Consider the following 23,200-nt stretch of genomic DNA (forward strand, 5'->3'; position numbering starts at 1 on the left):
AAAGGAGGGTTGGATGTCTGTTTGGCTGTGAGCAGGAGAGCAGGATGCTGAGCTTGTTTCTGAACTGAACCTATTGAAGAATGTGTTTAGTTCATTGGCTCTGTCCAGACCTCCATCGGTCTGATCATTCTTCTGCTTGAAGCCTGTGATCTTCTTCATCTCTGACCACAGATCTCTGATATTGTTCTCCAGCTTCTTCTTGTACACCTCCTTGCTGTCTCTTATCTTAACTTTAAGTTGCTTCTGTATACTCTTCAATAATTCCCTGGTAGAGCAGCTGACAAACTGTTGAATCATTGGAAGTGTAGCAGAGAGCAAAGCATGGTTAAAATCACCAGGTATTCAGCCTAGTTGGTTGGTTCAGATCATAGAACTAATTTTACCATTACACAATGATAACATGAGTAAATTCAAAATCCAGTTTTTAACTGGTGTATCCTTCCTAAACCTAATAACGGGTTCTGCCACCCTTGGCAGCAGCAACTGCCATCAAGTGTTTCTAAAAACATCACTGTGGAGAAATGTTGTCTCACTCTGTGTAGAGTTAATGGGTGGCCTGGTTAGGGTAAAATATCACCGCACAGCAATTGGACATTGACTACGCTACTATAAAACCTCTGCTTCGAATCATTGTCCTGCTGCATAAATAAACTTCACCTTGAGGTCACAAACTGTGAGCCATATATTCTCCTTTTCTGGTAGAGGGCAGACTACGTAGTTCCATCAATTGTGACAAGTTGTTCAGGTCCTGAAACAGCAAAACAGCCCCTAACCATCACACTTCCACCACCATGTTTGACTTTTGGTATCATGTGCTTTTCCTGAAACGCTGTGTTAGTTTTACTCCATAAGTAATGGAACACACAGTTTCAAAAAATTCCTACTTTTGTCTCTTTAGTCCACAGAATATCATCCCAAAAGTTATGGGGGTCCTCAAGATGTGTTTTGGCAAATGTGAGACAGACCTTTATGTTATTTTGACTCTCCTATGGACTCAAATTTTGATGGCAATTCATGAAATCTGACCCTGACTGAGTCAAGTAAGGCCTGCAGTGCTTAATATGTTGTTGCCTCTGATCACCTTCTGGATGAGTCGAAGAGTGCTGTTGAAATACTTTTGGCAGGCTGGTCATTCCTGGGAAGCCACTGTTTTCTCCATGTTTTCAACTTTTGTTGATAGTTGTTGTCACCGTGGTTTGCTTGAGTGTAAAGCCTTAGAGAGGGCTTTGGAACTTTTTCCAAACTGTTAGATGTCAATGTTTGCTCTTAAATTTACTCAAAGTTTTATTACTGCTATAGGCTTAGGCTGCTGGAGGACATAACGACCACTTTCACCCTCTTCGCTACATTCTCACACTACTCTCCAATTTTGCGTTATTTACTGTTATTTCTGCTTTTAACTTTATGTTCTCTATCTTTTCTCTTCCTAGAAGCTACACCTGGCCTGGCTCTGTGTCTACCTGTGACACCTTTCTGGAGAGGGGCATCGTCCGAGCTTCTGCTGGCAACAACTTAATGCTCACCTTCTACCGATGATCCACATGGCCCTGTCTTTCAGCGTTTAACCCTTTCTCTCTCCTAGACATGGCAATTGACTGAGCTTTTACTGTGACTAACTCTATGTGCTCTCTTTCAGACTCTAACCTTGAAAACTGGCTCAGAGTTTATCTGTTCTTTCTTTCTAGATGAAACAACTAAAGGAGCTACATCCATTCCCGTTTACTTTTGCTTCCCATAGAAAGGACTCCTGGATCAGTGCTTCTTTGTTCTCTTTGTGTCTCTGCTCTATTCTCTCTAACCCCCAGTCGGTCGTGGCAGATGGCCGCTCACACTGAGCCTGGTTCTGCTGGAGGTTTCTTCCTGTTAAAAGGGAGTTTTTCCTCTCCACTGTCGCTACATGCATGCTCAGTATGAGGGATTGCTGCAAAGTCAACACCAGGGACTGTCCACTGTCTCTACATGCTCATCCGGGAGGAGTGAATGCTGCAAGTCACTGACTGGATGCAATCTGCTGGGTTTCCTTAGAAAATCTTTTCATCCAATTTGAATAAATAACTAACTCTGACTGCACTGTTCAATGGTTAGGATTAATTGGAATGTATGTACTTGACTTTTGTGAAGTGCCTTGAGACGACATGTGTTGTGAATTGGTGCTATATAAATAAACTGAATTGAATTAAATTAAATTGAATCCAATTGAAGATCTTCTCTTTTGTCTACAGCAAACTATCTGTTAGGTAGATTGATTCTCCTTCACAGCCTTACCTGTTCTTATGATTACATTTACATGAAATTGGTTTATAAGTTTGTGCTAGAAAAAACAAATACAGTGAGAATTACATTTATTGCCAAAACCTTTGGCCATGACTGTGTATCACTTTTTCTTGACCTCTAGTACCCCAAGCCGTTGATGCACTGTTTTAGTTTAGATATTGAAGTCAGAATATGTTGCACTGGTTAGTGTGCAATAAAGACAGTGAGTAATTAATACTGGTCCCTCTCAAACATCTGTTGGACATTACTGATAGCTCCGTTTTTGCTTTGCAAAGACTGTACAGGCTGTTTTGAAAATCTTGCTGTTTGCAGTGTTCTTCATAAGGCTCTCTTTGCTCACTAAATTATGCTGAATAGTAGTAAAGGTTCATACAAAACAACAGTCTATCTTCATACATCTGCACAAAAAACGGGTAATAAAAAATGCATTTCTGTTGGAATACAACAACTATTACATTTCTTTTACAAGTTCAACAGACTGCATGTTTGAAATGTCATTTTTTCCTAGGCTGATATAAGCCATAGAAACACTACTGTCCATGAACTGATTCTGGTTTGAAGTCCAGGAAACTGCAAGAAAAGTGAGAACATGTTTTGTTTGTAAGACTTTCCCCCTATACCGAACATTCTTTGTGTTTAATGAGCATCACTTCCGTTTTCGCCTCACAGTTTGTTAAATGATGGCTTAAGCTATGCTCATGGGATTTTTGATGACATTGCATTGACAAGTTACTGATGAAATCATGTAAAAACAAAACATTTGGTTTGCCCATATTTTTAGCTTTAGTTTGAAAATGTGTTGAATGTGCTGATATTTCCAAAATATCTCTAAAAAGGAAAATCCAATAACATGCAGAGCTGCTGTTTAAATAGCAAAGCATACAGTTCTGTGAAAAAAAAACGTTTATCTCATTACAAATTTCTTCAGGTTTTACTTGTTTGATCATTAAATGTTTCAGATCATCAAATACATTCTAATATGAGACAAAGAAAATCTTGTTAAATACAAAATGCTTTAATTTTATTCATTAGGGGGAAGTTCTCCAGCCTAGCCTTTTAGTGAAAAGTAGATGCTGACAATGTTAAATCATCAATTTACTGTAATTAACATTTTTTGGTTCAGCTTCGTTAGCCACACCTACTGGTTACCTGTAGAATTAAGAAATTAAATCAGATCGGTTTGACAACATGAAGTAGGCTAAAACATCACAAAAGTAACAAATAACGCCTCGATGTAAAGAAACTCAAAAGCAGATGAGAAACAAAGTCATTAACATTCACCAGTTTGGAAGGCGTTACAGACCATTTCTAGAGCTGTGGGACTCCAGCGAACCACAGTGACAGCCATTATCCACAAACGGCCAGCCAGCCAAAATGCTCCAAGAGTCCATCAACGACTGATCCAGAAGGTAACAAAAAAACCCACAACAGCATCTTTAGTGCTGAAGGCCTCACTTAGGCCTCCAAAATTATCACCTTCATCACCTCCAGTCTCCACTGGAGGTTGGCCAGTTGCTCCAGTTCAAGATCCAGAGTTTCTAGAGGGGTTCAAGAAAGAGCCGCCTCCGTCCCGAGTTCCTAAGTTCCGAGAGGGGTTCAAGGAAGAACCGCCTCTAGCCAAGCCTCCAAAGCCCCAGCATGCAGCTAAGCTTCCAGAGCCACAGCCTGCAGCTAAGACCGACTTAAGACTTGACTTTGACCCAGACTTTCAGCCTGACTCCAAGTCTCCAGACTCTCAGCCAGACCCCAAGCCTCCGGGGTTCCACCGAGGTCAACTCCCTGACCTAGTTCCTGGAGGGTCCTCTATGCTCCGCGGCCGACCTCCAGACCTCCTTGTCCGAGGGTCCTCTACTCGGCGCGGCCGGCCTCCAGATCATCAGCTCCTTCGACGCCGGCTTCCTGACCGGCAGCTCATCCGTCGTCCGCTTTCTGGACTTTGTTTTGTTTGGACTTTGATCTGCCCCTGTGGCTTATTTTCTGTTTTCTTGGACACTAGATGTTCCCCTAATGAGTTGTGTTTGTTTTGGACTCTAGCTCCTGTTTCTATAGTAACATATTCCCTCAGTTCCCTGCAGCCTGGTCCACACCTGTTTCATGTTTCCCCTGATTACCTGTGGTTTGTTTTCTGTTTTGCCTCCTGAACTTGTGCTTTCAGATAACCTGCCTGTACTCTGCCTGCCTGCCTTCTGTAAGTCCACCTTCAGTTTCATTATTAAACTTCATCTACTCACCATGCGGCCTCCTGCCATGTTCTGCATCCCGGTCCTGCCTCCAAACCCACAACACTGACATGCCCCATTCTGTTTGTCTCTCAAATCTCTAAATAGTAAAACATATATAAATAATAAAAGAATGAATCACACAGTTAATCATTTTGTAGCGAAGGTGCTCTTCTTAGCTATGTGACGTCACGTGAAAGCTAGCTATTAGCTAGCTTTCACGTGACGTCACATAGCTATGCCGCGAGAGCGCGGAATGCAGATGGAGGGCAGGAAGTGAAGTAGCCGAGGATTTGCCATCTGTAAACACGTCCATGTTTTTTGCCGTTTACGGCTGCTCCAATCGCTCCAGCAGAAAAAAGGAAAAGCATTATTATCGAGTGCCAAAGGTTGTCATTCATAAAGGTGAAAGATGTAAAAAACTAACCGAAAAACGACTTAAAAAGTGGATTACAAATTTACATCTGCGGTCGGGAGGAGCAGAGTCTGCTAATGTGAGTGTCTGTAGCGACCACTTCGTCAGCGGTAAGTAGCAGAACACACTTCTTTTTTTGTGGTTCTGTTTACCATTAGTTTGTCGTGAAATGCCTATTTATGTAGTAATGATTGTTAAGTTAATGTAGCCGTAGAGACGCGTTGTATGTTTGTTTTAGCCACTATTGCTAACCGCTAACATCTCCACTAATATATGAACATATGAACTAACACTCACCTTGGCAAAGACCAAACGATAATTATCGCGGAGCCGTTTGTTGCCGAGGTTCTGGACCCACCCGCTGACAAAAAAAGTTTTATGCCTCCAGACATTTGTAGGCTTTCATCTGCTGTTTAGTGTAAGTAAGACGTTTGAAGTACCAGATACTTTGTGATATCAACAGCCTCGATTAAAGGCAAATCTTGAGGTTCTCTCGAAAACTCACTCATCTTGATGAGATAAGGGTCACATCCAACATATCTGTGAATTAACTGTTTGTATCTTCGCCTGGAAACTGGATCTAAATCCCTACAATACGGACTCTCCGCAATGGTTGCCTCCATTGACATTTTACTTCCTGCCCTCCATCTGAAATCGCGCCCTCTTCGCGCGTCATCAAAATCACCTGACTGAAACCCGGCTAATAGCCTCAGCAGACTCAGCAGGACATGCAAACTCAAACTAAATGCATGTGGCTATAACTCACTGATGTAGAAATCATTTAAGCTATATAAGCGGACCATCATTTATTACATGCCATCTGCAGAATTTCCAAGGGTGACAGCACATGGAGCCTGTGTGCAGAATATGAAGCTATAGTATAATTAAACCCTGAACAGGTGTTCTCAAGCACACTAAAACCAGCAATCCAGCTCCAGGAGGAGCAGAGGACAGAAGTAGGATACCAGCTCATAATTTTAGCATACTGTATCCCTGAGATGTTAAGAATTTCACAACATCTGGGGAAGTTCAACATGCTTTAAAAATAATGAAACTTGTGCCGCTAACAAAGTAAATGATATAGTATTAGACTGTTAATCCTGGTTTGCTGCCCACAAAGTATGTAGGGGGTGGGGGGTGGAGTGCAGATATCTTTCATCATCTTCATGTGCTTGTGGACTGGATGCAGGAATCATAAAACAAAATATGTGGAAACAACAACAGATCCACTACAACAAACTCATAAAGGAGAGAACATGAAGTTATCTCAAAGATTTACAATAGCCAGAAATTATTGTAGCAGGGTTCTTTTTAAGGTGATTAAACTGAACAAATCTAGAAATGCACTTGCTGGGGAGGCTGCTCTGAGGAGTGCGCTTCCTGTTGGTGTGATAGTGTGTGAGGCTATAGGTCAGCAGGAAAACTGTAGAAATCTGTATCAACATGCACCAGAATATGTGCAACATCCTCTGCATAGTTGACATTTAACCCTCATTAAAAAGCAGCTCCAAGGAAAGTTTGCTATAATTTGTTTTTTTCAGTCAATTCATTGCTAGTAGAAATTCACTCCTTGTGTAAAAAAATGAGGGTCTATTTGCAAATTGAACTTCATATTTTTCTTTAAACTGTATCTTAATTGGTTATGTTCATTGTCATCAACACACATTGGAAAGAAAATGTTCATCTGACTGTATTTTGTTAAGGCAAATTGATTGCGGCAGTTTAATGCCACGGCATCATTTCATTGCTATGTCTCAAGATTCTTCCCTGTCTGCAATCATATTTAACTAGGTTTTCTGTGATGGGAAAGGTGGGTTTCTTTGCAAAGTGCAGCACTGTGTAACAATGACTTCTAAATCATGTCTTTGCATTTTGCTATAACAGAGCCAGACTTTCTTGTGTTCTTTTAAAGTAGACCATTGATCAATGTTTTTTTTATACTAATATAGCTATTTTTAAAGGGATGTTTTTGTTTGTTCCACTATCAAACTCTGACATGCAAAGAGAAATCAGAGGGTGACTAGCAAGTCAAAAACTCAAAAATCATATCTTATTCTAAGCCGCACCATACTAGGAAGTCATAACAACTCTCTTTAGAGTCGACGCTGTTACTTATGAAGGATGTTAGCTATTTCAGTCTCACTGATGTGTTTAAAATGAAGTCAAATGAAGTGATGTAAGAAGCTATTTAAAAGGAAAATGCATTTTCTAAAACACATTGAGACATTTTTGCTGTTCTTTCAGGCTGCAAGAGAGTGAGAGAAAGCAGGATCATAGGACTTTCTCCGACAATGATTTGGGAGATTTTAGCCAGCTCGGGTGTTGTCCTTCGAAGAAAATGTGTCTGTCTTGCAACCCTTCTCCTTATTCTAGATAAATGGAACATAGAGGATATTATTATAACCATTTGCTTAAATTCCCGCACCTTCTTCAGTGCTGCTGTCATTCTCTTGGAACCTCCTCGACCAGTTTCTATTTTGTCTTTTGATAAATTTGGGAGAAATATCAAATTTTTGTAATTTCACTATTGTCCCATATTTTCTCCAGATATTGATGACTATATATATATATATGTATATCCCTGTATGTATGCATGCATGTATGTATGTACAGTATGTAAAGTATATTTTAATTTTTTTGTACATCTTTCCTCACCTTTTATCCTTTCTGAGCTCACTGCAATCTATGACTTTGTAAATGTGAGTAAACCCCTACTAAGACAGCTTATTTATTATTTTAAATTGAGCTATAATCACCATAAACTGTTTGATATGTACCCAAGAAAACTAAATGATGAAATTGGATAATAAAATAAAGTATTTCAAAGCATGCACACCTATACAACCAGTTTGTAGCAGCTATTTTATTTTTTACGTTTTCCCCTAACATTTATTTATTGGGGTACTGGAGGTCCAGTTATTTGTTTTTTAGTTGAATTATACATGCTATGTGGCAATTTAAAGATGAAGAAAGGCTTAAAATCATTTATCATGATCTGTCTACACCTCAAAACCCAATAATTTGACAAGGATGTTTTTACTTTCCAGATCCACTGGATGGGGTAGTTAAATGGGTACCTTTTGGTTCAGAAGTGATGCAACACTTCAGCAAGTTTCACTCATTAAACACTTTTGCACCAGTACAAGCAAATGCAACAACATGCTCTACATCTGAAATTGTTAGCATCGGTTGAAGTGAGTGGTTGAATGGACTTGATTGCATGTTGAACATTTTCAATGTGTTTATTTTAGAATAAATACACACAATATTGTAGCCACAAAGGACTGCTTGGATGCAATATTCAGAACAATATTATATTTTAGATTCTCTGCACACATTATCTGCAAGCTAACAACATGTTTTGTTTTTTATAAGGCCTCTTCCTGCCCTTGATGCCCACACCTGAGATAGATTTGAAGGCTGAGATACTCACAGAGAGTGGTGGGAACATCTTGATGAAGGAGAATAGCCTAGTTAATGTGTGTTAATAACAATTTACATCGACTTATTACATGTTTTCCTGACATCATGCAGTCATTTATATATATCTGGCCCTTGTATTAATAAAATACACATTGCCCACTCTTATGTAAACATATGTAAGGTCTATTGAATAGCTAACAGATTTTATTGCCTTAGACTAATCAGCCAGTTGTAAAAAACAGTAAAAGTAGTTAATAACTAAAGTGATTAGTTTATATAAAAACTGAATGTTGTCTTTATTTTTTTAATCTGCTATTTTCTTTTCTCAAAATTGAAGAAACATACTTTGTACATGACTCTTAAATTCAAAGCTGATGTAAAGAACAAAATGTGCATATTTTTTAAGATACCTCATAAAAACTTCATCAGCAACTCAGTGCTTAAATTATGTTTTTTCAAGTCACATAGATTTCTATGTGACTTGAAAATGGCCTGCAATTGTAAATGGCCTGCAATTGTACAGCACTTTATCAAGTCCCCAAAGACCCCAAAGCGCTTTACACTACAATCAGTTATTCACCCATTCACACACTGACAGTGGTAAGTTATATTGTAGCCACAGCTGCCCTGGGGCAGACTGACAGAGGTGAGGGTGCCATACAATCCACGCCACCAAGCCCTTTGGTCACCACCAGTAAGCAATGCAGATGAAGTGTCTTGTCCAAGGACACAACAACTGAGACAGAATTTGGGGGTTCAAACCAGCAACCCACTGGTTGCAGGGCGAACCCCTACCACCATTGCCACTGTCGCTCCATATAGAGTTGGATATTATGTCTATATTGTTACCTCGTGAGCAGACTGCAGAGAATCTGTCTGCTTTGCACAAGCTACTTTTTTTCTAACATGTTCTTTAAAAAACAGAACAAAACAGTTCGACAGCACCATACAAAAAACAGTATGTTGAGTCTATTTATAGCCTCAGAAGAAGTAGCCTAAACAGAGACTTCGGTTTTTTTCCAAACGATACTTCCATACATTGTAAAAACTGATTTGTAGTTGTTGTCTGACAGGTTCTGTCTCAATTATGGATGTAAAATGACATTTTATTGCCTCTATATTATCACACCTAGGTCTGAGGTAGTGCATTTTTTATGGGTTTGCTTGGATATTGAATTGTCTTAAAGACTGGCCTTGTTACAACCAGGGTAAGTGAAATACCATCTCTAAAAACACATTAACCTTTGAAGCAAGTGGGATACAGAGGCAGAAAACCACACCAAGTGCCTCTCCTGTCAGCAAAGAAACAGAAACTGTGGCTATACTTCACACAACCTCACCAAAATTGGGCAGGAACAGAAGGGAAAATTGTTTCCTGGTCCAATAAGTCTTGAATTTAGCTGCACAATTCAGATTGCAGCGTCAGAATCTTGGTGGAAAATCGCTTTGCATCACTTTATGACCACCATGCAACTGTCTTTTGATGCTGTTTCTAACACCATAATGCACCCTCTCACAAAGCTCAAAGCATCTCAGACCAGATTCTTGAACACGACTGTTTCACTGTATTCCACTGGGCTTCAAAGTCAGCAGATCTCAGTTCAATACAGCATGTTTTGGACATTGTGAAACTAGAGATTTGCATCAGGGATTGGAAATGGATCCACGGTGCAACAAATGTGGAACATTTTGAAGCTGAAGCTGGATGTAGATCATAAACTAAGTTAAAGTTGGAGCAAATTAATATTTCTATTCTGAAATGAAGTATCTAAAGTACAACGTTCCTGCAACACATCTTACTGAATTAAATATCAGCAAATGTAATGGGGGGCCACAAACAAAGTGATGTTTTGTGTCCTGGGTTTTGAGTTCAGTGTGTTGTTTTATGAAGCGCAGACCACTGGATGCTTTTTTGTTTTAGCTTCACTTTAAATAAAATATCAGACACAAACAACCGCTGACATGTTTGGGACTATTTTCTTGTGATTTTGATGGAGTATCAATTCCTAAAAGAAAACCAAGCGTACAGTTGGGTTTTAAAATAGTTTTGCTGCAGGTGTTTTGCAAGCCATTTAAAGTAGGATGTTTTCTGTTGATAGATGCACGTCTATCACAACATGATTTACATCATAAGCACTCGTATGCAATTATGGGAGTGTTTTAATTGCACAACAGGAGAGGGAAAAAGACACACAGGACAAACAACAATGCACAAACCCAGTCACACCTAAGGGCAATTAAGAGAGACCACTTAACCTAACAGTCATGTTTTTGGACTGTGGGAGGACGTTGGGGTACCCAGAAAGAACCCATGCACGCACGAGGAGAACATGCAAACCCCATGCAGAAGGACCCTTGGCCGGGAGTGGAACTCAGGACCGTCTTGCATCAAGGCAACTGTAGAAAAGGCCCCAAAGTCACCAGTTATAGTACTCAGTTATTGCTAAAGTGCTTCTAGTTAACTGGTAATCAGAATAGGGTCTATCGTTTCAGGGTGAGCTCGCTCAGGGGGTTGGTCGCAGTGTTAGTGACGTCACTGTTTAACTTCGTGTAAGAAATCGAATGAGAGGCTACAGTTGTGGGAGACCCGAATACTAGTTAGCGTAACGTGTGCGTGAATGACAAGTGAGTATAATTACGGATTGAATTAAATATTCTTTGTTAACTGCTGCAAATGAAGGTACGGAGCTTCCTTACCCTATATGGCTCAGTTACCTGCGCCTGCTGATTAGCCACTAGCACATCGGCGCCTGCAGCTTGGGTGTAAATGCATTATGTTCATGCTGACTAACACTTTTATGTTCATTGTCTGGTTTCCGTACAGCTCCCAGAGTGTTATCCCTGCACAAATATGTGACGTAATTAGTTTAAGCAGACCTTTTATCGGCCGTTGTTCAAAGCTACTGTTAACACTAACCGGAAGTCGCTTGCATAGCGTTTCACAATAAGAGCGCCATGCCGTTTCCGTTACAGGAAGTGCAACATTAACATTGACAGTGGCTTGACACATTTGAGATATCTGTCTATGTATAGTTTAATGCTCTGTTTATGATGTAATGAGGAGGAGGGATATTGTAATCTTTAATTTACCAACTTTATTTGTTTTATGCTGTTTATACCAGTCTGTTGACAGTAATTGGTTAAGCTAATTTCTGGATATGTTATTATTATAACCTAAGTTGTGTTTGTTGTTTTATAGGAAACCACACATACACATACAAATATCCTCTCCTCATATGTTTCGTGGAAATAAAGAGAAGAAGAAATTATTGGATAAGTCTCCAGCCCTTTTCTGACCCGTACTCTGAATGGCCTTAAGAAGTGCTCTGGCTGGCACCCTAGTATGAACTTGATGATTAAACCTAGACTAGCACCTTACAGTCTCTCCAGTACAGCAACAATGCTACCAACTGGGCCACCATGCAGTCCCATATTTTTTCCCCAAAGCAGCTAAATTAAACAAGAAGAGAACTTAAATCTATATGTCAGTTTCTCACATTTGATACAGCAGTCATATTTCCAAGAGGGGACTGTTATTTTACATAGTAAAATATCACAAATGCTGCAGTTTTAATTGTTAAAATAAGCAAAGAACCTCATGAAGAGTTAGAGAGAGAGATGCACAATCCAATAAAGTTATTTTCCACAAAGCTGCTGTAGCCTGGATATTTCATAACAATGAGGTCAAACTGCCACAGTTACTTCTGTGACTGTTGAAGAACCGAGCCAGTATGCACCTGATTGTTCAAATTAATGAACATTTTAAATCTCTTTATGAATAAAATGTGGGCCATTGAGGATTGGGGATGGGACGGTAAAACGGCACACGTATGTCAGAGTGGAATAAAAGCTGTCATACCGAGTGAGCCTCACATTGAGCACATCCACAGCGCTCGTTCTAAAGGGTATGAGTCGAATCTGTGTCACACATGGTGTGAAACTGAGGCTTTTTGAAGCTGGGCCCCAGGCCAGGGATCACACTTCGACATGAAACCGGGTTTATAAAAGGGGGGGCGGGGAATGCTGAATGTTTCAAGGCCAGTAAAGAGATTTCCTGCTGAGCAACCAGAATAGCTCTGACACCCAGAAGCTAATCACTGAACGCTAATAGATTCAGTCTGCCCTGAATGACAGTTCCCCATCTGAACATGTCCGAGTCCTCCTCAGTTCACTTCAGATCACCCAACTGGAACAGATATCATGCATTCGGACATTTCTAACAAACATTACATCTGAGAGCGTCTTCACAGCACGTAAAGTATAACCAAACTCTTTGAGACAATTACTTGTACATTCAAATCTAGAACTTGCTACAAAGGTAGTTTAGTGAGTTTTCCGTGGGACTCGAATCCCCTTCTGCTAAATTCCAACAGGTACAGTATATACCTTCAGAAATGACCTTCTTCCAACCAAATGCTAATCACTGTGTCCAGAGTCTGTAGCACTAAGTTCACAGAGAAGCTGACGGTGTTTCTACTTTCCAGAACCCAGATATTGCTCCCTGACTGACCACATTACAGCAGAGACTGGAGTCGAGCTTTTCATCCAACTGCACAGACATGCTAGATGCACAATGCAAATGTAGACTCAAGTACAATCTGTTTTAAATAATTAAAGTTTGTTGTGGCTGTTGTTGACTTGAGCTCAATTGTAACTTTTTCACTCCCTTGAAATTGCTGTTAGTATCTGAACTTCTCCTTTTGTATGTGGCACAAGGGACTCCAAGGATGTGACATTATACCTTCTCAGGTCATTCACATGGTCACCTTCAGTATATTGTGTTGTTGCAGCAGAATAACTTTGGTCTCTCAGGCTCAGGACTAAGACCATGAAGGCACGAATCTCCTCCTAAATGATAAATTCAGTGTTGAAATCATTACTTTTAAATCATTGAAGCTTCAGTGTCTCAGCTAAGTTATTGTTATGTGCAATTTAATTATGCAGCTCTGAACTGAATGATTTGTAACTTTCAATGCCATAATATTATTACTATGACAGTCTTCATCCCTAGAGGATTTTTTCCTGATTCAGTCTGAAAATATGTTTCCTGTTTGATAAGGACAGATGAGGAGAACATCAACAGCTGTTTTTGTCATGATCTGCCTGTGTTTGGTTTTGAGTTCCTTGTCTGTTTTCTTTGCTTCTGTTGCTGTTATTTCAGTTCATTCATGTTGATTAAATTCACGATTCATTCTTGTGTTTAGATTACTTTCTTGGATTCCTGTGTTAGATGTTTTAGTTTCTATATCCTTGTAGATCTGGTCCCTCCCTGTTTATGTTCTTTAGTTAGTTCCAGTGTTTACCAATTTCTGTTCACTTAGATGTTTTGGTATTCCCCTGGATTCCCTGCTCATCTAAGTTAATTAGCCGTCCTCCTTCAGTTGTCTTGCATTATCTCCCACCAGCTGCTCTCCATTCCTTCTGATTAGCCTTCCTTGTTCATTGGTCCATTCTCCCTACCCCAGTATTTATACCCTTTGGTTTTCATTGTTCACCGCTGGTTCCAACTGCTTACCTCCCTGTTCCATGTCTTCTTGTCCCTGCTTGTAACCCTGCCTGTGGTTCCACTCTGTAAGCTCTTAATTGAAGTGAATATTAAAACTCTTTGACTCACCATGCAGCTTCCATCCTCCTGCTTGCACTTCGGTTCTGCTCCACCTCAGCACAATATGATAACCTTATAGGACACAAAATCACATTCAATAAATTAAAATATCATTGAAAAGTTAATTTATTCCAATAACTCAATTGACTAAGTGAATCACATCATATAGATTAATTGTTATAACTGTATCCGGTATGGTGGTGGATTCTGAGTAGGTATATGGACCATCCTGAAGAGAGGGACTTTCTGGGCTTTGCCTTGTGATGTGGGGTGGTTTTGCTAAAGCGACCTAACATTTCGCTGCTTGCAACATTGGACCAAATGTGTCCTGAAGTCTTCAACACCTATTCTGAGAGGGATAAACTTTCCGAACCTCAAGAGACAGAAGTGAGGTGCTGGAGCTTGCTGCTGTTGATGGAGGAGAGAATGACGTTTTCAGACACACAGGTGGGATTGTTTTATGTTATTGGTCGCAGTGAGAGTCAAGGAAAAATAGGTCCATTATGACAGAACAGTGCTCATCTTTTCCTCCTTCCATGTAGTCCCATTTCTCTGAGAAGGAGTTGGATAACAAATAACACTTTTGTTGGGGAAAAGTCTGTTGTATCAGTTGAGGAAAGGTTGCCGAATATGCATTCATTATTGTCACCAGTTTATTAGAGTGCTTTTAATCGTTTGTCTTTTCTGTTTTTGTTATAGTTATGTTTTGGTCAGTAAAAACCTCTAAGTGTAGATTTGTTTGATTAATAATCCATGTACACTCTGATTCAAGTAATATGTCCTGATAAATGTCCCAGTAGGAAATAAATAAAAATAACGTCAGATTGATAATTAAATTGTTTTATTAGTGGTGAAATGGATAAAACTTTTAATTTTGAATTGAGCTTGAATATAATCTATATTAGCAATGACTTAAACTGTATATTCTCCGCAAATCCTGATTAATATCTGTTATTAAGAGCATTTTTGAAGTAAGTCACAAATGGTTAAAAAAACAAAAATGCTATCTTTTCAGATCCCGAATCACAATAAAAGAATTTCATAGTTTTTAAACAAAGCAGTACTAATGTTTTAGATTAGGAAAATAGTTCAGAAATCAGCAGATGGTGGAGCAACCTTAACTTTGAGACACGATGTGCATGCTGTCTTCCAGTCTTTCATACTGTTGTTGGGTCCAGTAACTAAATAAGTAAAAATAGGTACTAGTAATTTTGTGATATGTGTAGTTATTTCAAGTTATATTTGGCATGAAATAAAAAAAAGAACCCCTCAGCTTTTCCAATATGTTAATATTTGCAGGCTTGTGACGAGAATCGTTTGTGTCTTACTTTCAGAGATGTTGCACCTACACGAATAAGCTTTTACTTCTGAATGAATTGCTCATTGTCAGACCCATCTGCTGCCTTGTGCTTCCCCTAGCCAGTCAGACAGCAAACATGCATCTTACAGGAACAAAAAGAGAGTCAGCACTTTGCTATAATATGGCTAAAAAAAACTAAAAAAACAGCAGAAATAAAACAACAGACTGGAGGAAAATAATGTCCTTTGCCTTTAGCAAACCATCATTAACTCTTCCTGCTGCCATTCTCTGCTTCTGACTCAATCAGTATACAGCTTGTTATTTTGTGCAGCGGCTCCTTAATGAACGTTTTGCAATTTGGCTCCTGATTTACACCTAAATTAACTAATGAACTACTTTGTACACAGGAACCATCGACCACATATTTATCCATCCAGTTTTTCTACTGCAGAGAAGCTGGTGACTATGTTAAATTTGGGACAGAAATAAGTAAAGAGCCTTTTTAAACCATGGGTCATTTCCTTTCTTTTTTACAGTTAACTTAGTGTTGATCTATTATATAAAATCCCAATATAATACATTGAAGTTTGGGGCTAAAACATGGAAAAATACAAAATATGTCCAGCAGCAGTCATTCTATTGCAAGTGGAAAGTACATGGAAATCACATCAAGAACCGTTTCTAAGAAATGACAAGATAACATGTCACATCTTTCTTTTCACATTTTGTAAAGAGAAAAAAGCTCTTGACCTCTCTGTCTTCAACAACCTTCACAGAGTAGTGAACACTTCAACATTGTCATGATTGTGGTTATAAAGGACCCAAGTGCAGAGGCTAACTGAAGTGAAAACTGGCTACTATGGAACAAAATATGAAAAATTTACACATTGGTTTTGCACAGGGAGGGCAGGTGATGGAGAGTTGAGTGGGCAGAAAAACAGCCAAACGAACAGGGTAACAGAAAACATACAGTCAAGGGAGGAAACCAGCAATGAATAAAGTCATCCAGTGAGCCTAAATACTGAGAGAAGAGTACATGGACAGACTGCAGGTGAGTCAATCAGGTGAAAATGAAGAATAGTTAAGGCAGAAGGAAAGCAGGGAGACTAAGAGAGAGACTAATAAACCTGAATGTAGCTGAACTGAGACATAAATAAACAGCCCAAGGGGAGAAGATAAACAGAGATCTAAAAGAAATGAATGAAAATATACTAAGAACAGAAGAAAAGAATAAAATAAGAACCTAGCACAAAGAAAGGAACTAATAAGGCAACACCTTTCTATCAATAATAAGCACAGAGGAATGAACTGAATAAGACAAGACCTTAAGAACATAAAAATGACAAGGAAATGATCAAAACACAAAAGAAAACCGAAAACCAAAATCCAAACACCTCATGAATAACATCACCTCTAATGGACTCAGAAGCTAAAACATTCATGTCTCCATAGATTTATTTTTGTGTTTTGTTCCAGTATTTGCTTGCTTTAACACTCTGAAGTTGTTTAACAGGATTCCTGATCTGATCTTTGCTGTACTTAAGCTGACCTCTTTGTATGTCTGAGGAGTGTACATTCTTCCCTATAGGGGTTAGTGCCACATCTGATCTGTGCACCCCAGGATCCAGGCTTCAGTCCCACTCAGCCCAAGCCGGCTTATAATGAAAATCCCACAGAGCAGATTGAGTCAAGGGAGGTCAGCTAGTGAGTATGATCTGTAAGTTTCACCTAATTATATCTACAGTGTTATGTAATTGTGTACCTCAATGAAGCCTAAACAGTTGTAGTTATTGTGTTGGCAAAGGGAAATATGGATGTTAACGCTGGTGTGTGAGAACACTCTGCACACCGCTGCTGAAAAACTACCACGATGCATCCTGGAGAGCATCATTCATTGCAGCTCTTCACCACCTGCGTGGCCTCTGACAGCACCTCCTTCTTATTATGCTGAACAATGAAAACTGCCACAACAATACAGCACAAATTTATGCAGACATAAAGCAAAAAAGCAACTGTGTCCTGTTTGGTTTGTACAATCAAGACAGCAAATGTGTTAGACAGGCGCATGAGTCATTGCACTGAAGAGAAATGCTGAATTTTAGCCAGAGGCCTGTAATCTTTCCCATTATCTGTGTGCAAGGATGTGTTATTTGACACAATAATTAAACTTTATCACTCATGATGTTTACAAATACTTATCATAAATAAACTTTTGATGTCTATTGAAGCTTTTTTTATAATTTTAATAATGTCAAATTTTTGTCAAAACTGCACAGCTTATTGCAGGTAATGTACCACAAACATTGTTAGCAAAGCAAGGTTCTTTCCCTTGCAATGATCCAGGGATTTATCAAAAGAAACGAAAACAATCTCCAAGGAGTATCAATAAAAACAAAGTAAATAAATACATCTTTCTAAAATCCGCATTACAACAATAAAGCCCTTCTTTTTACAACCAATCTGTCTTTTGCATGTTTTCACTTGTATTTTAAGGATTTATCTTTGGCGATGAGCCTCAGAGGTTAAAGTCTTGGAGGTTTAAAGGTCTCCTTTTCATCACCCTAATCTCAAGTCAGAACATTAGCTTTACTTCCAGTAACAAGAAACACATTGATAAAGTAAAAACAGACACTTTAAACTCAAATCTGCCTTTGAGCATGAATTATTTTGGCCTTACCTGTATGTGTTTTAAGGCCGGTGAGCTAATATATATATATATATATATATATATATTAGTCATATTTTGGTTTAAATTAAGTTGCAAACAGAAATCCGCTTAATTAGAGTTCTCTGCTGATTGTTGAATTTAACAAAAGCAAGAATCACCTAAATGAATGTAGAAGGATCCAAAAGGGCTTCAGCACATACCACCATGCCCATGTCATCATATATTCTGTCAGAGTTTAGCAATTTGATCATAAAAGAAAACCTTACCAAAACAAATTGGTTTTAACTGATTAATGGCTGATATAAGCAAGAAAAAACAGGAAGTATTACAACACTCAAAACCTTTAATACAACTTATAACAACAAACTCCAATTGAAATCTGACACAAACCTCATAGCGATGAGCAATATAGACTTAAAGTTTTCTCACAATACTCTTAGCTTTTTTTTTAACGATAATATAACATTTTACAAAATTTATCAGTCATTTTTGATACAAATCTGTTACTGTATACAGTTAGAGCCTCAAAAGCACAAATATTGTTTTAAAAGTAAGACCTTTTAGATTTTTAAGTAGTAGTGCATCTGTGCCGCTTAGCAGGACACAATGATTCCAAACTATCATATTTATTGGTGTTCTCATAGTCAACATTGGAAAAATCACTATTTGTTGTTTGAATATTGTTCATTCTGAGTCCTATGTAATTGCTGTTCCAGTATTATTTGCCAGGGTTTCTTTTCATCTACATCACTGGAGCTGCAAGCAATTAAATGCTAAGAATGTAGTACATTAAAGGGGTATAAAGAAACTGAAATACCAATGAGGTATTTATGCCCCTTGAACCTTTCTCCTTTTTGTCTTATTTCAACCACAATCCTTGGTGCATAGACAAGATTTTATGTGATAGACAAGCATAAATAAGTGTATAATTGTGAAGTGGAAGAAAGGTAATACTTGATAAAAAAAAAAAATCATCTGAAAGAGTGGCAAGTATGTGTTTTCACCACCTTTAGAATGATACCTCTAAATAAAATCCAGTTCCACCAAATAATTTCAGATGTCACAGTATAATAAATAAAGTCCTCATGTGTAATTTAACCTCAGGGTGAATCCAGTTGTTATGTGAATGCCTCTGAGGTTTGTTAGAGAACATTAGTCAACCATCAGCATCGTGATGACAGGTCAGGGAGAAAGTGGGAGAGCCCTCCACAGTGGCTCTTAAAAGGCCAGAAATGACATAGAACTGGGCTGTGTTTTTAAATATAGAGGTCAAAAAAGAAGGCAAGTTTAAGGTGATGTTCTGCATTACAATGCAGAAGTTTTAAAATGAATACTACAGTACAATTATTTTTCTTTCATTAATTTTATTATTAAGAATTTTATGACCAATCTATGTGCTTTTAAAAATGGTTTTCAATACAGAATGTTTCATTGAAGTAATGTTTTAATTCTCTTTTACTTTTAAAGGTTCGATGTTTTCCTTATTTCTAAAGCCCAAGCATACAAATAAAATTGTGTGGGGAGCGGCATGTGGTGGTAGAGCCTGCGACCCATATACTGAGGACCCTGTCCTTAACACAGCTGTCCCGGGTTCATGTCCTAGGAGGCATGTCTTCCACCTCTCCCCAACCCACCTCCTGTCTGCCTACTTTGGAAATTAAAGGCCGCTAGTGCCGCAAAAAAAATTCTAAAGACATAAAATTGTGGTTCTTCATAAAATCATTAAAAACATATTTAAAATAAATAATAATAAAATTGAAAAAGGTACCGTTCTTAAAAGGAGGGTTCTGGGCCTGTAGTCAAGTTTTACTGAGGAGTGAGGGCAAAAATAGCTCTTTGCATTGCAAAGGTTACTGACCTTTGACTTAAGCTGAAAGGCTGGGCAAGGAGACCATTAATCAGAAGCAGCCAAGATGACCATAACTCTAGAGGAGCTGCAGAGATCCACAGCTCAGGTAGGAGCATCTGTTAGCAGGATAACTATTTGTCATTCAGTCCACAACTATAACTTTTATAGAAGAGTGGCAAGAAGAAAGTCATTGTTATAAAAAAGCCACAAAACCTGTTTTTACAGTTTTACAAAGCAACGCAGGGACATAGCAAACATGTGGAAAAGGTTCTCTGATCAGATGAGACCAAAATTTTACTTTTTGGCAACCAAGCAAAATACTATAAATGGGAGAAACCAACTCTGCACATTGCTCTGAACACAGCTTCCGCACAGTGGAAAGTGTAGGTTGCATCATGCTGTGGGGATGCTTTACTTCAGCAAGATGTGCAATGCTGACATCTAGAGACGTTTATAGATTTTTACTTGGTCTTTCAAAAAAAATCCCAATAAGGGGGCATGAATACTTTTGTAAGGCATTGTACAGTCTCTAATCAAACACTTAGCTCTAATATTGCTTGCCTGAACACTCTGAAATAAAGTAAATAAAACAGAATAAAGCAAAACATTCAGCACATAATTGATACCAACAAAATGACAGCAAAAGTTTAACGATTTATACTGAAATTCAAATGTTTTGAAACAGGGCTTTTACTTTCAAAACCTAAAGATTTTTACTCTCTGCTATGCAATGTTTTGAATAAAGGTTGGTCAAAGTAGCATGTTTTACTGTTTAGGCATCTATGCAATATTTCCTGCAGTTTAATACAAACGTTTTATATCAGTCACCAAAAAGACTACTGGCATCTGGTTGAGGTGAAAAATCCCCTGAAAATGCTTTAAAATACAAAACAAGTTTAACGTGCCTCTGGATCAACAGAGATCACATGTTTTACTGACTAATAGGACTAATGAGATCCTTCAGGTTTGCAGTTTGAAACAAAAATAGATTAGTCAGTATCATGTGTTTTCATTTTTTAAAAAGTACCACTGTTTCCTTCTAAGAAACCTTAACTAGTCAACTGAGGCTTGCATATGAGGTGATGTGTTTGATTAGAAAAGGCTAAATGTTTAAGCAATTATTTTTCCTGATGAACATAGAGCTTTATCACATCAGATTATGTGCCTAAATCTGCAGGTAAAAATCATTTCCACAAATTTTCAGATGAGTTTACCTTCTTCATTACAACTGCAATAAAATATTAAAACTCCTCTCTGTAGAAATCAGGAGGGAAAGAAACCAGCAATCATTTCTCTTCTTCTACCAGCAAAGGCGCCACCTTGTGTTGCTTTTCTGCCCCAGCCTCAGAGAGTTTTGTCACAGCCCTGCTGCCTGCTGGGGATCATCCTAGTCACATCGATGTTGTTGTTGGCAAAGGTCTCTCTGGCCTTCTCCACGGTGGCGTCCGGCAGGCTCCGGGTTCGGCCCAGGACCCAGGCGAAGTCCACGTGGAAGAGCCTGAGGACGTCCGTGCAGGAGTACACCAGGGCAAAGTTCACGTAGTCGGTGGACAGGATCCAGTAAGGGGAGTAAGGGAGGACTGAGTTGAATAGACACAAAGAGTAAGAGTAAAAGGTCAGAACGTGAACACGAGCAGGTAATTCGTTTTTTACATTGACTCACTCACCATAGGAATAACTTATTCCCAGTTTGGCTGGATTCTTTGGATCCTCTATCACCCCAGTCCCTTCGATCTTCCTCACTTCTCCTTTTCTGACACACACAAACACACACAGTTTTGTGTCACGCTAAACCGTGCCAAAAACCACCTCCTGACCTAACATTTGCACAAGGTACCCGCTCGCAAGCGACTCACAGTATTTCCGAGCTGACCACTCGAATGGAGTTGTCTGTTGTCAGAGTGAAATTGGTCTCGATGCAGCGGCCCTTCTCAAACTGGGCCGGCAGCTTGGCTATTTCAAACCATCTCCCCATGAACTGCGAAGGCCAGGGACACACGGGTTCAGAGGCAATTTAGAGCGACGTGAGAGGAGACTATGAATAAATCTACATACTGTAATGGGTTTATAGAAACGTACGACTGGTTACCTTTCAGACCCAGTCTGTATCTGCAGTGGAAAGTCATTAAATACTTTGCACACTGATTTTTTTTTTTTCCACAAGGACAATATACTGTAAAACATCTTATTTAGTTTGCACTCACAGCATCATTTACATTTATATTTCAGTTTCAACAACTTTATCAACCAGTTAAATATAGTTTTTGGTGCTATAAACTCTTTAGAAACAACAAAAATAATACGGTGTTGCTTCTTTGTGACATATTGGAGAAAAAAGTTATTGCACTCATTCTGAAATAAATTATAGATGGAGACAACAATGCATGTATTTTTAATACGAAATACATACTGATTCTTCAGTGTATTCAGTCTTATTACACCTTTCCTATCAACACACCACTATTCACTAGTGGAAACACCAAAAGCAATAAAAAAACTTTGTCTTTGTCATTTTAGCCCTTTAATATGCATATAAATAATACACAGTATTTGCTTCTTGTAATGTGAAGCATGACTAAGATTTAGATATGTAATTATTGGAGTCTTATTAGCCTAGACAATGAGTAGATTTGCAAAAAGTGCTTTAAATTCACTTTTAAACAAAGGTTCTAAATATTCCAACACCACTGATATATATTCTATTGTAACATTATTTTTAATGGAAACGTTTTAATGGACGTTAAGGTGCTTAATATTCATTTCTAATGCTTGGTAGAAAAAAAAGCCACTTAAAGTGTGAGACTTAACTGCTTAGGAAGCTGTTTATTAAAATAAATATATGTTTAAAGCTCCTCATGTGAGAGTCCTCGGTGTTACCTGTTTAAGGGTGAAGGCGGGCTGAACTTCTGGCTCTGGACACGGACCCCAGTGGGGAACTTGAGCCCGAATGATGGGGAGGATAAGCACAAAAATCGAAGCTGAAAACATCCTCATGGTGACAACTGTCTGTGCTATCTGCAGAAAAACAAAAGTTGCAGTTGTTCTCTTTTATTGTACAAACATCACAGATTTTAAACTCAATTCCACAAGAAAAGGCCAATTTAACTTGAGAGAAATAAAATGTAATCACAAAAAAGTATTTTACCTGTTTTGTCCGGCTTTGTGGATCTGCGTTCTCTCCTCACAGGTTTGACTCTGGGACGTTGTTCTCCACGAGGCTTTTGGACATCTGTGTCATCAATGAGATTCTTTGTCTTTCTCCAGCCTTATTACTGACGCAGAGCCAGTTATTAGCAAATTAGAGTCATGAGGGACATACCAGCAGGATTATTGCAAATTATCAGAAGGTTCTCCTGCTTGAGGGGGCCAGCAATATGAACTTGTGTTTCTTTGCTCACATTTTTCTGCTTTTTTTAAACTCTGGATTCATTTAAATTGACTCTCGGA

General features: G+C 38.7%; 1 protein-coding gene and 2 long non-coding RNA genes across 3 annotated transcripts; 2 read left to right on the forward strand and 1 right to left on the reverse strand.

Annotated features, from left to right (window-relative positions):
* Nucleotides 1-4,768: 4,768 nt before the first annotated feature.
* On the forward strand, nt 4,769-7,752 carry LOC124870526. The gene is made up of 2 exons (XR_007038796.1): nt 4,769-5,018; nt 7,153-7,752. It is a non-coding gene; the product is annotated as an uncharacterized LOC124870526 (long non-coding RNA).
* A 2,841-nt stretch (nt 7,753-10,593) lies between these two features.
* Nucleotides 10,594-11,600, forward strand: LOC124870406. The gene is made up of 2 exons (XR_007038763.1): nt 10,594-10,956; nt 11,531-11,600. It is a non-coding gene; the product is annotated as an uncharacterized LOC124870406 (long non-coding RNA).
* Nucleotides 11,601-17,458: 5,858 nt separating this feature from the next.
* apoda.1 (apolipoprotein Da, duplicate 1) lies at nt 17,459-22,975 on the reverse strand. Its single transcript, XM_047367412.1, has 5 exons — nt 22,899-22,975; nt 22,631-22,768; nt 21,610-21,731; nt 21,421-21,506; nt 17,459-21,333 (listed from the first exon to the last, which is right to left on the reverse strand). The coding sequence occupies exons 2-5, from the start codon at nt 22,745-22,747 to the stop codon at nt 21,098-21,100; spliced, it is 561 nt and encodes a 186-aa protein (XP_047223368.1). The 5' UTR covers nt 22,748-22,768; nt 22,899-22,975; the 3' UTR covers nt 17,459-21,097.
* Between the last annotated feature and the right edge of the window lie 225 nt (nt 22,976-23,200).

This window comes from Girardinichthys multiradiatus, chromosome 6 (assembly GCF_021462225.1).
Source record: "Girardinichthys multiradiatus isolate DD_20200921_A chromosome 6, DD_fGirMul_XY1, whole genome shotgun sequence".
Classification (NCBI taxonomy): Eukaryota; Metazoa; Chordata; class Actinopteri; order Cyprinodontiformes; family Goodeidae; genus Girardinichthys; species Girardinichthys multiradiatus.

Coding starts and splice junctions, on each gene's coding strand:
- apoda.1 (XM_047367412.1), bottom strand. CDS start 22,747: ATGAGGATGTTTTCAGCTTCGATTTTTGTGCTTATCCTCCCCATCATT. Junction 21,507..21,609: donor GTGGTCAGCTCGGAAATACT/GTGAGTCGCTTG, acceptor TGTGTGTGTCAG/AAAAGGAGAAGTGAGGAAGA. Junction 21,334..21,420: donor GGGAATAAGTTATTCCTATG/GTGAGTGAGTCA, acceptor TATTCAACTCAG/TCCTCCCTTACTCCCCTTAC.